Genomic DNA, 15596 nt, shown 5'->3' with positions numbered 1-15596 from the left:
TCCAGGACCTTTATGAGCTGCTGAGGTAACACACGCCCTGCTGAAGGCCCAGACAGTGTTCATTCTGGAGTATAGTGTGGAGATCGTGGCTAACCTGACAAGGCTGGATGAGACCTCTGTGCCAACAGCCCACAACATCGCCTGCAAGCTGGAGAACTTGCGAGTGCAGTTTGAGTATGTCAGAACAGCTGGAGCTAACGACTGGCGCCCTCATTCAATGGAGCTGCTGGGGCAGCTTCCAGCCAGAGGAAGACAGGTTCTCCTGCATTGTTGTTCCAGTCTGCCGCGTGCGCCATCAAGCTGCACTGTGCTGGAGAAGCACCCCTGTCCTTCACCTGTTCACGTCACTCATGGTTCTAGATCCAGCCCGGGTGGTAGGACCAAGAAAGGACACAAAGGACTATGTTCTACCATCCCTGCTCTGAGCCAGGTGTCTGCAGAGGAGTGGCACAGATACATGGGCATCGACAAGGCAGACGCTATGGAAGTCAGTGGACTGGTAGACAGCTAGTCAGGACAGGAAGCTACCTCAGTGGACTGATAGACAGCTAGTCAGGGCAGGAAGCTATCAGTCCACTGAGGTAGCTTCCTGCCCTGACTAGCTGTCTACCTCAGTGGACTGGTAGACAGCTAGTCAGGGCAGGAAGCTACCTCAGTGGACTTGTAGACAGCTAGTCAGGACAGGAAGCTACCTCAGTGGACTGGTAGACAGCTAGTCAGGACAGGAAGCTACCTCAGTGGACTGGTAGACAGCTAGTCAGGACAGGAAGCTACCTCAGTGGACTGGTAGACAGCTAGTCAGGCTGTTATATGTTCCTCCCCCCTACCTCAGTGGACTGGTAGACAGCTAGTCAGGACAGGAAGCTACCTCAGTGGACTGGTAGACAGCTAGTCAGGCTGTTATCTCTTATAGCATTGAGCACTAACAAGCATGTCAGTCACACACACACACACCACTCTTTCTGTGTTTTGATTTGAAGCAATTTGATAATAGTTAATTAAGTAAAATGCAATGTTCCCTCTAAGCTGCGCCCGTGTGAGATTACGCACCTCCTCCAGGACTTGCCCCGCAGAACAGACGCAAGAGAACGGCACTGAGGTCACCCCATTAGTTTGCCCCATTAGTTCGCCCCATTAGTTTGCCCCATGTTCGCCCCATGTAGATCAATGTTTTTTTCTGTGATCGAATCAAACATTTTATCAGCCCCTTGTCAATGCAACAAACCAAAACACATCTAACTTTGTAAGATTGAGTCTGTGATGTAGTTGTAGGCAGAGCCGGAGCACAGCGGAGTAGAATTCTATTGGTGGAGGTAGCCCAATCACACACAAGTGCATATGCTTTTTAAATCAGTTCAGAGCCATGGTGTGTGAACATTTGTTGATATTCTATACTAGTTAGTGAGTTATTAGCCCAGTTATAGATAATTAGAGGTCAGTAATGGGGAATTACTGCTTCCTACAAGACCACAAAATGTGTAAGCTACATTTCAACCTGTCTTTGAAAAGCCAGTCAGGTAAAAAGGGGTGTGTCTTAATTAAAGGGGCAGTATTGTATTTTGAGAAAAGGCTTGACTATGCAAATAAGCCAATAGTCAGAGGGGTAGTCTACGTTGTCTAATTGTCTGTATGGTAATAATAATAATAATGAATTTTTATTTTGTTAAGTGGGGTCTTACATCATACAACACAATACACTGCAATTTACAGTCACCTATTTGGCCCACGGTGTTAACCTCATAGAGGCTACTGTAGGCCCGAACACCACATAGAGGCTACTGTAGGCCTGAACACCACATAGAGGCTACTGTAGGCCTGTATTGAACACCACATAGAGGCTACTGTAGGCCCGAACACCACATAGAGGCTACTGTAGGCCTGAACACCACATAGAGGCTACCGTAGGCTGGAACACCACATATAGACTACTGTAGGCCTGTATTGAACACCACATAGAGGCTACTGTAGGCCTGAACACCACATAGAGGCTACTGTAGGCCTGTATTGAACACTACATAGAGGGTACTGTAGGCCTGAACACCACATAGAGGCTACTGTAGGCCTGTATTGAGGCTACTGTATCACATAGAGGCTACTGTACTGTAGGCCTGTATTAGAACACTGAACACCACATAGAGGCTGTACTGTAGGCCTGTATTAGAGGCTACTGTAACACTACATACTGTAGGCTACTGTACTGTAGGCCCGAACACCACATAGAGGCTACTGTAGGCCTGAACACCACATAGAGGCTACTGTAGGCCTGTATTGAACACCACATAGAGGCTACTGTAGGCCTGAACACCACATAGAGGCTACTGTAGGCCTGAACACCACATAGAGGCTACTGTAGGCATGAACACCTCATAGAGGCTACTGCAGGCCTGAACACCACATAGAGGCTACTGTAGGCCTGTATTGAACACCTCATAGAGGCTACTGTAGGCCTGAACACCACACAGAGGCTACTGTAGGCCTGTATTGAACACCACATAGAGGCTACTGTAGGCCTGTATTGAACACCACATAGAGGCTACTGTAGGCCTGAACACCACATAGAGGCTACTGTAGGCCTGTATTGAACACCTCATAGAAGCTACTGTAGGCCTGTATTGAACACCACATAGAGGCTACTGTAGGCCTGTATTGAACACCACATAGAGGCACATAGAGGCTACTGTAGGCCTGTATTGAACACCACATAGAGGCTACTGTAGGCCTGAACACCACATAGAGGCTACTGTAGGCCTGTATTGAACACCACATAGAGGCTACTGTAGGCCTGTATTGAACACCACATAGAGGCTACTGTAGGCCTGTATTGAACACCACATAGAGGCTGCTGTAGGCCTGAACACCACATAGAGGCTACTGTAGGCCTGAACACCACATAGAGGCTACTGTATGCCTGAACACCACATAGAGGCTACTGTAGGCCTGTATTGAACACCACATAGAGGCTACTGTAGGCCTGAACACCACATAGACTACCGGGTTGATAGGTTTATAACCGCAGGGTTATACAACATATATACAAACTCTGTTTGGATTTGTGCATGAGGTAAGAGGACCTTAACCCTAAGCCCTAACCTCTGAGCTGTGTGAGGACTTCAGCCTTTAACAATTCCCTAGGATGAAGTTTTAGTCTTTAAACCTTGTTTGCTTCTTGAGGTAAGAGGACCAGCCTCATGGTTTTAATCTATCAACCTCGTCTGCTTCTTGAGGTAAGAGGACCAGCATCAAGGTTTAAGTCTTGACATAAGAGGACCAGCATCGTGGTTTTAATCTTGACGTAAGAGGACCAGCCTCATGGTTTTAGTCTTGAGGTAAGAGGACCAGCATCATGGTTTTAGTCTTGAGGTAAGAGGACCAGCATCAAGGTTTAAGTCTTGTGGTAAGAGGACCAGCATCATGGTTTTAGTCTTGAGGTAAGAGGACCAGCATCATGGTTTTAGTCTTGAGGTAAGAGGCCCAGCATTATGGCTTTAGTCTTGAGGTAAGAGGACCAGCATCATGGTTTTAGTCTATCAACCTTGTCTGTTTCTTGAGTTAAGAGGACCAGCATCAATGTTTTAGTCTTGAGGTAAGAGGCCCAGCATTATGGTTTTAGTCTTGAGGTAAGAGGACCAGCATCATGGTTTAAGTCTTGAGGTAAGAGGACCAGCCTCATGGTTTTAGTCTTGAGGTAAGAGGACCAGCCTCATTGTTTTAGTCTTGAGCTAAGAGGACCAGCCTCATGGTTTTAGTCTTAAGGTAAGAGGACCAGCCTCATTGTTTTAGTCTTGAGCTAAGAGGACCAGCCTCATGGTTTTAGTCTATCAAGGTTGATAGACGTCTGTTTCAGCCGTCTCAGCAACCACCTGTAGTAATCGTCAGAAGAACACTCCCACCGTCCAACTCTTAAACTATTAAAAACCATCTCCTGTCCCAGCCACCAACAGAACCTCAGGTCTCCTGACCCAGCCATCAATAGAGCCTGAGGTGTTCTGTCCCAGCCACCAACAGAACCTCAGGTCTTCTGACCCAGCCACCAATAGAACCTCAAGTGTCTTGACCCAGCCACCAATTGAGCCTGTGGTGTTCTGTCCCAGCCACCAACAGAACCTCAGGTCTTCTGACCCAGCCACCAATAGAACCTGAGGTGTTCTGACCCAGCCACCAATAGAACCTCAGGTCTCTGACCCAGCCACCAATTGAGCCTGTGGTGTTCTGTCCCAGCCACCAATAGAACCTGAGGTGTTCTGACCCAGCCACCAATAGAGCCTGAGGTGTTCTGACCCAGCCACCAACAGAACCTGAGGTGTTCTGACCCAGCCACCAATAGAACCTCAGGTCTCCTGACCCAGCCACCAATAAAACCTGAGGTCTCCTGACCCAGCCACCAACAGAACCTCAGGTCTCCTGACCCAGCCACCAATAGAACCTCAGGTGTTCTGTCTGTCATGTAAACATGTCAGTCTCTATATTCAACATCAACAACACCTTGCTTCCCTCTATCTCCCCATCCCTCCCTCCCTCTATCTCCCCTCTCTCTCATCCCTCCGTCCACCCCTCCCTCTATCTCTCCATCCCTCCATCTCTCTATCACTCCCTCTATCCCTCCATCCCTCCCTCTATCGCTCCATGCCTCCCTCCATCCCTCTCTCTATCCATCCCTCCCTTTAAACTATGGTGAGCTCCCTGCAGGGAGGTTCATCCCGCTAACAAGAACCAGCATGCTACTATCAAAGAAATTCCTCAGATGTTTCTGACTCTGAAAATAACCTCTCTTCCCATCTCTCTCTCTCTCTCTCGCTCTCTCTCAGGGTGGTAGAGATGCCGTATGCGTACCAGTGCTGTGTCTACGGGTCATGTGACAGCTATAAGCCCATCAGCCAACCGGAGACTGAGCAGAGCAGTGAGGAGGAGGAGCTAGATCAGAGGACCGTCGCCCTATACCCCATCCACACAGACACACTCTGTAAGAACCCATACACACAGCGCACGCACACATACACAGCGCACGCACACATATTGTAAGAACGCACACACACACACACAGCGCATGTACACACACTGTAAGAACGCACACACACAGCGCACGCAGACTCACAGAACGCACACACACACACAGCGCATGTACACACACTGTAAGAACGCACACACACAGCGCACGCAGACACACAGAACGCACACACACACACAGCGCACGCACACATACTGTAAGAACGCACACACACACACAGCGCACGCAGACACACAGAACGCACACACACACACAGCGCATGCACACACACACAGCGCACGCACACATACTGTAAGAACGCACACACACACACAGCGCACGCAGACACAGAACGCACACACGCACACACACACACAGCGCACGCAGACACAGAACGCACACACACACACACAGCGCACGCACACATACTGTAAAAACGCACACAGCACACACAGCGCGCACACACAGCGCACGCAGACACACAGAACGCACACACACACAGCACACGTACACACACTGTAAGAACGCACACACACACAGCGCAGGCACACACACTGTAAGAACGCACACACACACCACCATTACACACACACACACAGCGCACGTACACACACTGTAAGAACGCACACACACACACAGCACACATACTGTAAGAACGCACACACACACACACACAGCACACACACTGTAAGAACGCACACACACACACACACACACAGCACACATACTGTAAGAACGCACACACACACACACACACTGTAAGAACGCACACACACACACACACAGCACACATACTGTAAGAACACACACACACACACACACACACACACACACACACACAGCACACATACTGTAAGAACACACACACACAGCACACATACTGTAAGAACACACACACACACTGGGTTTCGGGGTCAGGGCAGGGTAACAGGCTAATGTTCTGACTGTGAGTCTGGAACAGATGCTGTTTTGAACATGTCAGAGCCCTACTTAACCATAGATACCTGGCACAGCAGCACACACTCTCCTTTCTCTTATATATAGACTTCGTTACCTTATCTATAGACTCCATTATCTTATCTATAGACTCCATTATCTTATCTATAGACCATTACCTTATCTATAGACTCCATTATCTTATATATAGACTTATTTCTTTTATCTATTGACTTCATTATCTTATCTATAGACTTCATTACCTTATATATAGACCATTACCTTATCTATTGACTTCATTATCTTATCTATAGACCATTACCTTATCGATTGACTCCATTATCTTATCTATAGACCATTACCTTGTCTGTTGACTTCATTATCTTATCTATAGACTCAATTACCTTATCTATTGACTTCATTATCTTATCTATAGACTACATTACCTTATCTATAGAATCCGTTATCTTATCTATAGACTCCATTCTCTTATCTATAGACTCCATTACCTTATCTATAGAATCCATTATCTTACCTATTGACTTCATTATCTTATATATATACTTCTTTCTCGTATTTATAGTTCCATTGTCTTATATATAGACTCCATTATCTTATCTATAAACTCCATTCTCTTATCTATAGACTTCATTGTCTTGTATATAGACACCATTATGTTATCTATAGACTCCATTATCTTATACATTGACTCATTATCTTATCTATAAAGTCCATTATCGTAGCTATAAACTTCATTACATTATTTATAGACTCCATTATTGTATTGATATACCCCATTATCTTATCTATGGACTCCATTATCTTACCTACAGACTCCATTATCTTATCCATAGACTTCATTATCTTATGCATAGACTTCATTCTGTTGTCTATATACTCCATTATCGTATCTATAGACATCATTATCGTATCTATAGACTCCTTATCTTATATATACTCCATTATCTAACTTGACATTTCTGTTGTTTATTCAGATGACCCAGACCTGGAGGATCTCCAGATGGAGATACAGGAATCTAAACTACAGACTAACATCCAGTGCTCACCTGTACCAGGTACACACACCACTGTTTAATACACCTGTACCAGGTACACACACCTAATACACCTGTACCAGGTACACACACCACTGTTTAATACACCTGTACCAGGTACACACACCTAATACACCTGTACCAGGTACACACACCTAACACACCTGTACCAGGTACACACACCTAATACACCTGTACCAGGTACACACACCTAATACACCTGTACCAGGTACACACACCTAATACACCTGTACCAGGTACACATACCTAATACACCTGTACCAGGTACGCACACCTAATACACCTGTACCAGGTACACACACCTCTGTTTAATACACCTGTACCAGGTACACACACCTCTGTTTAATACACCTGTGCCAGGTACACACACCACTGTTTAATAGACCTGTACCAGGTACACACACCTCTGTTTAATACACCTGTGCCAGGTACACACACCACTGTTTAATACACCTGTACCAGGTACACACACCACTGTTTTATACACCTGTACCAGGTACACACACCACTGTTTAATACACCTGTATCAGGTACACACACCTAATACACCTGTACCAGGCACACACACCACTGTTTAATAGACCTGTACCAGGTACACACACCTAATACACCTGTACCATGTACACACACCACTGTTTAATACTCCTGTACCAGGCACACACACCACTGTTTAATACTCCTGTACCAGGCACACACCTAATACACCTGTACCATGTACACACACCACTGTTTAATACACCTGTACCAGGTACACACACCACTGTTTTATACACCTGTACCAGGTACACACACCACTGTTTAATACACCTGTACCAGGTACACACACCACTGTTTGATACACCTGTACCAGGTACACACACCTAATACACCTGTACCAGGTACACACACCTAATACACATGTACCAGGTACACACACCTAATACACCTGTACCAGGTACACACACCACTGTTTAATACTCCTGTACCAGGTACACACACCACTGTTTAATACACCTGTACCAGGTACACACACCTAATACACATGTACCAGGTACACACACCTAATACACCTGTACCAGGTACACACACCACTGTTTAATACTCCTGTACCAGGTACACACACCACTGTTTAATACACCTGTACCAGGTACACACACCTAATACACCTGTACCAGGTACACACACCTAATACACCTGTACCAGGTACACACATCACTGTTTAATACACCTGTACCATGTACACACACCTATGTTTAATACACCTGTACCAGGTACACACACCTAATACACATGTACCAGGTACACACATCACTGTTTAATACACCTGTACCATGTACACACACCTCTGTTTAATATACCTGTACCAGGTACACACACCTCTGTTTAATATACCTGTACCAGGTACACACACCACTGTTTAATACTCCTGTACCAGGTACACACACCTCTGTTTAATATACCTGTACCAGGTACACACACCACTGTTTAATACTCCTGTACCAGGTACACACACCACTGTTTAATAGACCTGTACCAGGTACTCACACCTAATACGCCTGTACCAGGTACACACACCACTGTTTATTAGACCTGTACCAGGTACACACACCTAATACACCTGTACCAGGTACACACACCTCTGTTTAATATACCTGTACCAGGTACACACACCACTGTTTAATACTCCTGGTTACCTCACCATCACAGATGAAATCACACGGACGTTAACCTCATATGCCTTGCTTATACAATCACTTGTGATGGATGTGGTTCAAGTCTTGAATAAGTGTATTGTTAAATACAGCGCATTCATAAAGTATTCAGACCCCTTGACTTTTTCCACATTTTGTTACGTTACAGCCTTATTCTAAAATTGATTAAATAAAACATTTTCCTCAACAATCTACACATAATACCCCATAATGACATCACAATACCCCATAATGACATCACAATACCCCTAATGACATCACAATGACAAAGGGAAAACAGGTTTTTAGAAATGTTTGCAAAATGTATTACAGTTCTAAAACTGAAATACCTTATTCAAATAAGTATTCAGACCCTCTGGTATGAGACTGGACATTGAGCTCAGGTGCATCCTGTTTCCATTGATCATCTTGAGATGTTTCTACAACTTGATTGGAGTCCACCTGTGGTAAAATCAAATGATTGGACATTATTTGGAAAGGCACACGCCTGTCTATAGAAGGTCCCACAGTTGACAGTGCATGGCAGAGCAAAAATGAATCCATGCGGTCGAGACAGGATTGTGTCGAGGCACAGATCTGGGGAAGGGTACCAAAACATTTCTGCAGAATTGAAGGTCCCCAAGAACACAGTGGCCTCCATCATTCTTAAATGGGAGAAGTTTGGAACCACCAAGACTCTTCCTAGAGCTGGTCGCCCGGCCAAACTGAGCAATCGGGGGAGAAGGGCCTTGGTCAGAGCTCCAGAGTTCCTCTGTGGAGATTTTTTTATTTTAATTTGACCTTTATTTAACTAGGCAAGTCAGTTATGAACAAATTCTTATTTTCAATGACAGCCTAGGAACAGTGGGTTAACTGCCTGTTCAGGGGCAGAACGACAGATTTGTACCTTGTCAGCTCGGGGATTTGAACTTGCAACCTTCCGGTTACTAGTCCAACGCCTAGTGGTTACTAACCACTAGGCTACCCTGCCGCCCCAGGGTGAACCTTCCATCTCTGCAGCACTCCACCAATCAGGCCTTTATGGTAGTGGCTTCAGGACACGTTTCTGAATGTCCTTCAGTGCAGCAACGCTCCCCATCCAACCTGACAGAGCTTGATCTGCAGAGAAGAATGGGAGAAATTCCCCAAATACAGGTGTACCAAGCTTGTAGCATCATACCTGTTTGCAGTTGATGTTGTTATTTAATAACACAGACCCCAAAGCAAATCAGGGGGAGGAACATAGGTTCATTCAAAGAGAACAAATCATGCTTGGAGGTAGATGGTAGATGTTCATGCTCCCCTGTCCTCAGTGATTCTCTCTCCAGTGATTCTCTCCAGTGATTCTCTCTCCAGTGATTCTCTCTCCAGTGATTCTCTCTCCAGGGATTCTCTCTCCAGTGATTCTCTCTCCAGGGATTCTCTCTCCAGTGATTCTCTCTCCAGTGATTCTCTCTCCAGGGATTCTCTCCTCAGTGATTCTCTCCTCAGTGATTCTCTCCTCAGGGATTCTCTCCAGGGATTCTCTCTCCAGTGATTCTCTCTCCAGTGATTCTCTCTCCAGGGATTCTCCCTCCAGGGATTCTCTCTCCAGGGATTCTCTCTCCAGGGATTCTCTCTCCAGTGATTCTCTCTCCAGGGATTCTCTCTCCAGGGATTCTCTCCTCAGTGATTCTCTCCTCAGTGATTCTCTCCTCAGTGATTCTCTCCTCAGGGATTATCTCCTCAGTGATTCTCTCCAGGGATTCTCTCTCCAGGGATTCTCTCTCCAGGGATTCTCTCTCCAGTGATTCTCTCTCCAGGGATTCTCTCTCCAGGGATTCTCTCTCCAGGGATTCTCTCTCCAGGGATTCTCTCTCCAGTGATTCTCTCTCCAGGGATTCTCTCTCCAGTGATTCTCTCTCCAGGGATTCTCTCTCCAGGGATTCTCTCCTCAGTGATTATCTCTCCAGGGATTCTCTCCTCAGTGATTCTCTCCTCAGTGATTCTCTCCTCAGGGATTCTCTCCTCAGCGATTCTCTCCTCAGTGATTATCTCCTGTGATTCTCTCCTGTGATTCTCTCCAGGGATTCTCTCTCCAGGGATTATCTCTCCAGTGATTCTCTCTCCAAGGATTCTCTCTCCAGTGATTCTCTCTCCAGGGATTCTCTCCTCAGTGATTCTCTCTCCAGGGATTCTCTCCTCAGTGATTATCTCTCCAGGGATTCTCTCCTCAGTGATTCTCTCCTCAGTGATTCTCTCCTCAGGGATTCTCTCCTCAGCGATTCTCTCCTCAGTGATTCTCTCCTGTGATTCTCTCCTGTGATTCTCTCCAGGGATTCTCTCTCCAGTGATTCTCTCTCCAGGGATTCTCTCTCCAGTGATTCTCTCTCCAGGGATTCTCTCCTCAGTGATTCTCTCTCCAGGGATTCTCTCTCCAGTGATTCTCTCTCCAGGGATTCTCTCCTCAGTGATTCTCTCCTGTGATTCTCTCCAGTGATTCTCTCTCCAGGGATTCTCTCTCCAGTGATTCTCTCTCCAGGGATTCTCTCCTCAGTGATTCTCTCCTCAGTGATTCTCTCCTCAGTGATTCTCTCCTCAGTGATTCTCTCCTCAGTGATTCTCTCCTGTGATTCTCTCCTGTGATTCTCTCCTGTGATTCTCTCTCCAGTGATTCTCTCCTCAGTGATTCTCTCTCCAGGGATTCTCTCCTCAGTGATTCTCTCCAGGAATTCTCTCCTCAGTGATTCTCTCCAGGAATTCTCTCCTGTGATTCTTTCCTGTGATTCTCTCCTGTGATTCTCTCCTCAGTGATTCTCTCCAGTGATTCTCTCCTCAGTGATTCTCTCTCCAGTGATTCTTTCTCAAGTTATTCTCTCCTGTGATTCACTCCAGTGATTCTCTCCACAGAACAAAGGGACAGGATCTAGTTTTATAACCCAGCCCTATTCTGTGGTTGACCAATTAGAATTCCTTGCAATAAAACTGGGCCAATGGCCAAATAACAAGTAACCTATTTCAGAAGACAAATTCCTCCCATGTCTCTGATCCATTGCTCATAATTCCCTTTTCCAGAAAAAAACCACTTTCCATTGATCGTTGGGACTCTATTGACTTGTAGTCCTCTGTGTTGTGTATTTATCTTTATATTCTAGCAGACCCTAGAAGACTGGAGGCTGTAATCACTGCTAAAGGTGCTTCAACAAAGTACTGAGTAAAGAGTCTGAATACTTATGGAAATGTGACATTTTAGTTCTCTATTTGAAATACATATCATTTCTAAAAACCTGTTTTGGTTTTGTCATTATAGGGTATTGTGATGTCATTATGGGGTATTGTGATGGGGGGGAAAAAGGGGGAGGGGGAAAAACTATTTTAATTATTTTAGAATAAGACTGTAACCTAATGTGGAAAAAGTCAAGAGGTCTGAATACTTTCCTAATGCACTGTATATTGTTAAACGTACGTCTGTCTCGCCCGCCTAGGTCCGTTCCGGCCATGTGACTCCCTGCTAGGCAGCTGGTTGGTCCGTGTGGGTCTGTGGTGCGTCTCCATCGTGTCTCTACTTGGGAACTCTCTCTTGCTGCTGTCGCTCTTCGGTTCGGCGGGCTATCTCTCCCCGCTGCGGTTCACCACCGCCTGCATGGCCGCTGCCAACCTCCTAACCGGCGTATGCACATGCACGCTCGCCCTCGTGGACGCCCTCACGCTGGGAGAATTTGGACGCCACGGCGCCCGCTGGGAGTCGGGTCCCGGTTGCCAGGTGACGGGGTGGGTGTGGGTGTTTGCGTCCGAGGCGAGCGTGCTGCTGTTGACCCTGGCAGCCGTGCAGTGTGGCATGAGCGTGACGTGCGCACGGGCCTACGGAAAGGCGCCCTCACACGGGAGCATCCGTACGTGCGCATTATTCTGCCTCACCCTCTCTCTCACCCTGGCATCCCTCCCTCTGGTCAATGTGGGAGAGTACGGTTCCTCCCCTCTCTGCCTGCCCTCCCCCTTGCATCCCCCCTCCTCCCATCCACCCTCCTCTCTAGGCTTCCCTCTCTCTCTGATCATGATGAATACTCTGTGTCTGCTGATAGTGACAGTCTCCTACATCCGTCTGTACTGGGAGCTGCTGAGAGGAGAGTGCGAGGGGCTGTGGGACTGTAGCATGATTAAACACATCACCTGGTTGATCTTCATCAACGGTCTCCTCTACATCCCAGTGGCCTTCCTGTCTCTCTGCTCCCTACTGGGACTGCTTTCTCTGGGGGAGGAAGTGCTGAAGTCTGTCCTGCTCCTTCTACAACCTCTCCCCTCCTGCCTCAACCCACTCCTCTTCCTCCTATTCACCCGAGACCACACCCACTTCTTGTTCTGGCCACATCCCAAGGCACGCCCCCAGTTATACCGGGACCGCACGCTTGAAGACTCGCTGGTCTCTGTGGACACAGAGAAGAGCTTGTGTTCTGATTTGTCGACGCAGGTGTCACTCGCCGAGGCTGACGCCCTCTACGGTGGAAGCCCCTCCCTCCAACCCCGGATGGATCCAATCAGATTATCCCACTGCTCTTCTTCCTCCTCCTCCTCCTCGGTTCCTCTGATCCCGTGTCAGACACCTTCCCCCAGCCTGAGCGAAAGAGAGATGGAGAGTGAAAGAGAGAGGGAAAGAGATATGGAGAGCGAGAGGGAGGCAGAGTGGTAAGGTATGAATCACTAAACTACAATGGGACACAATCTCAGTTGTCAAGCACCGCTGGCTGGGACCCTACGAGACATTATAAACCAACGCATTCCCTACTGCCTCCCTCCTCTCTCCTTCCTTCCCTTCCTCCCTCCTCTTTCCCTCCTCTCTCTCCTGTATACTGTATAAAACCTACAACTAATAGCAGGTTGACCAGACTGGTCTTGGGTACTGTATAAAACCTACTAGCAGGGTGACCAGACTGGTCTTGGGTACTGTATAAAACCTACTAGCAGGGTGACCAGACTGGTCTTGGGTACTGTATAAAACCTACTAGCAGGGTGACCAGACTGGTCTTGGGTACTGTATAAAACCTACTAGCAGGGTGACCAGACTGGTCTTGGGTACTGTATAAAACCTACTAGCAGGGTGACCAGACTGGTCTTGGGTACTGTATAAAACCTACTAGCAGGGTGACCAGACTGGTCTTGGGTACTGTATAAAACCTACTAGCAGGGTGACCAGACTGGTCTTGGGTACTGTATAAAACCTACTAGCAGGGTGACCAGACTGGTCTTGGGTACTGTATAAAACCAACAACTACTAGCAGGGTGACCAGACTGGTCTTGGGTACTGTATAAAACCTACTAGCAGGGTGACCAGACTGGTCTTGGGTACTGTATAAAACCTACTAGCAGGGTGACCAGACTGGTCTTGGGTACTGTATAAAACCAACAACTACTAGCAGGGTGACCAGACTGGTCTTGGGTACTGTATTAAACCAACAACTACTAGCAGGGTGACCAGACTGGTCTTGGGTACTGTATAAAACCAACAACTACTAGCAGGGTGACCAGACTGGTCTTGGGTACTGTATAAAACCAACAACTACTAAGGGTGACCAGACTGGTCTTGGGTACAACTACTAGCAGGGTGACCAGACTGGTCTTGGGTACTGTATAAAACCAACAACTACTAGCAGGGTGACCAGACTGGTCTTGGGTACTGTATAAAACCTACTAGCAGGGTGACCAGACTGGTCTTGGGTACTGTATAAAACCTACTAGCAGGGTGACCAGACTGGTCTTGGGTACTGTATAAAACCTACTAGCAGGGTGACCAGACTGGTCTTGGGTACTGTACTAGCAGGGTGACCAGACTGGTCTTGGGTACTGTATAAAACCTACTAACTGGTCTTGGGTACTGTATAAAACCTACTAGCAGGGTGACCAGACTGGTCTTGGGTACTGTATAAAAACTACTAGCAGGTTGACCAGAGGGTACTGACCACTGGTCTTGGGTACTGTATAAAACCTACTAGCAGGGTGACCAGACTGGTCTTGGGTACTGTATTAAACCAACAACTACTAGCAGGGTGACCCCCCTCCCCCTCCCCTCCACACAGGTATGTTTTCACTTTTCAGAATAGTGTCAAATAAGACACAGCCTAAACATTGCTTTGACAGATTTGAATGAATCCCAGCCTTAGTGTCCTTAATAGTCAATAAATACACACTACTATGTGTCACCATATTCCAACAAATAGACTGGGAATCATTGAAATGAAATGTCCCAGATGTTTGTGAGATGTTCACTGTCAACTCAGTTGATTTGACTAAATCCCAGCCATATTACCAGCAGATGTATGGCAGAATGAATGATTGGTAGCCTGGGTCCCTTCACAGACTGTAGAGTAGCGCCCCATCCAAAATAGACCCCTGGACACTTCTCCCCTCACCAATGCTCAGGGTCCTTCATTCAGATGTCAAACTACTGGGTTTAAGCCATGTAGATCCATTTGATGTAGGTGGACTTTCTGGCTATTTAGTTTACACTTATCTAATCCTTTCAGATGAGTAGGGATGTATAGGGGACAGGGGACAGGGATTATCTAGAGGTTCTGGTGTACAGTAGACTAGCTAGCTGGGGTCTGTTCAGCGAGGGGACAGGGATTATCTAGAGGTTCTGGTGTACAGTAGACTGGCTAGCTGGGGTCTGTTCAGCGAGGGGACAGGGATTATCTAGAGGTTCTGGTGTACAGTAGACTAGCTAGCTGGGGTCTGTTCAGCGAGGGGACAGGGATTATCTAGAGGTTCTGGTGTACAGTAGACTAGCTAGCTGGGGTCTGTTCAGCGAGGGGACAGGGATTATCTAGAGGTTCTGGTGTACAGTAGACTAGCTAGCTGGGGTCTGTTCAGCGAGGGGACAGGGATTATCTAGAGGTTCTGGTGTACAGTAGACTAGCTAGCTGGGGTCTGTTCAGCGAGGGGACAGGGATTATCTAG

The 15596-nt window shown here is 46.9% G+C and overlaps 1 protein-coding gene across 1 annotated transcript in view; it reads left to right on the top strand.

The window, feature by feature from the left end:
- LOC139417448 (leucine-rich repeat-containing G-protein coupled receptor 6) overlaps nt 1-13418 on the top strand; it is a 104110-nt gene extending 90692 nt beyond the window's left edge. The window contains exons 16-18 of the mRNA XM_071166732.1: nt 4806-4960; nt 6916-6996; nt 12131-13418. Coding sequence (XP_071022833.1) covers nt 4806-4960; nt 6916-6996; nt 12131-13332 — 1438 coding nt within the window. The 3' untranslated portion in view covers nt 13333-13418. The remainder of the gene's footprint in view (nt 1-4805; nt 4961-6915; nt 6997-12130) is intronic.
- Nucleotides 13419-15596: the final 2178 nt, after the last annotated feature.

The sequence above is a fragment of the Oncorhynchus clarkii genome, chromosome 9 (genome assembly GCF_045791955.1).
Source record: "Oncorhynchus clarkii lewisi isolate Uvic-CL-2024 chromosome 9, UVic_Ocla_1.0, whole genome shotgun sequence".
NCBI lineage: Eukaryota > Metazoa > Chordata > Actinopteri > Salmoniformes > Salmonidae > Oncorhynchus > Oncorhynchus clarkii.
This window is presented reverse-complemented; position numbering and strand designations above follow the sequence as displayed.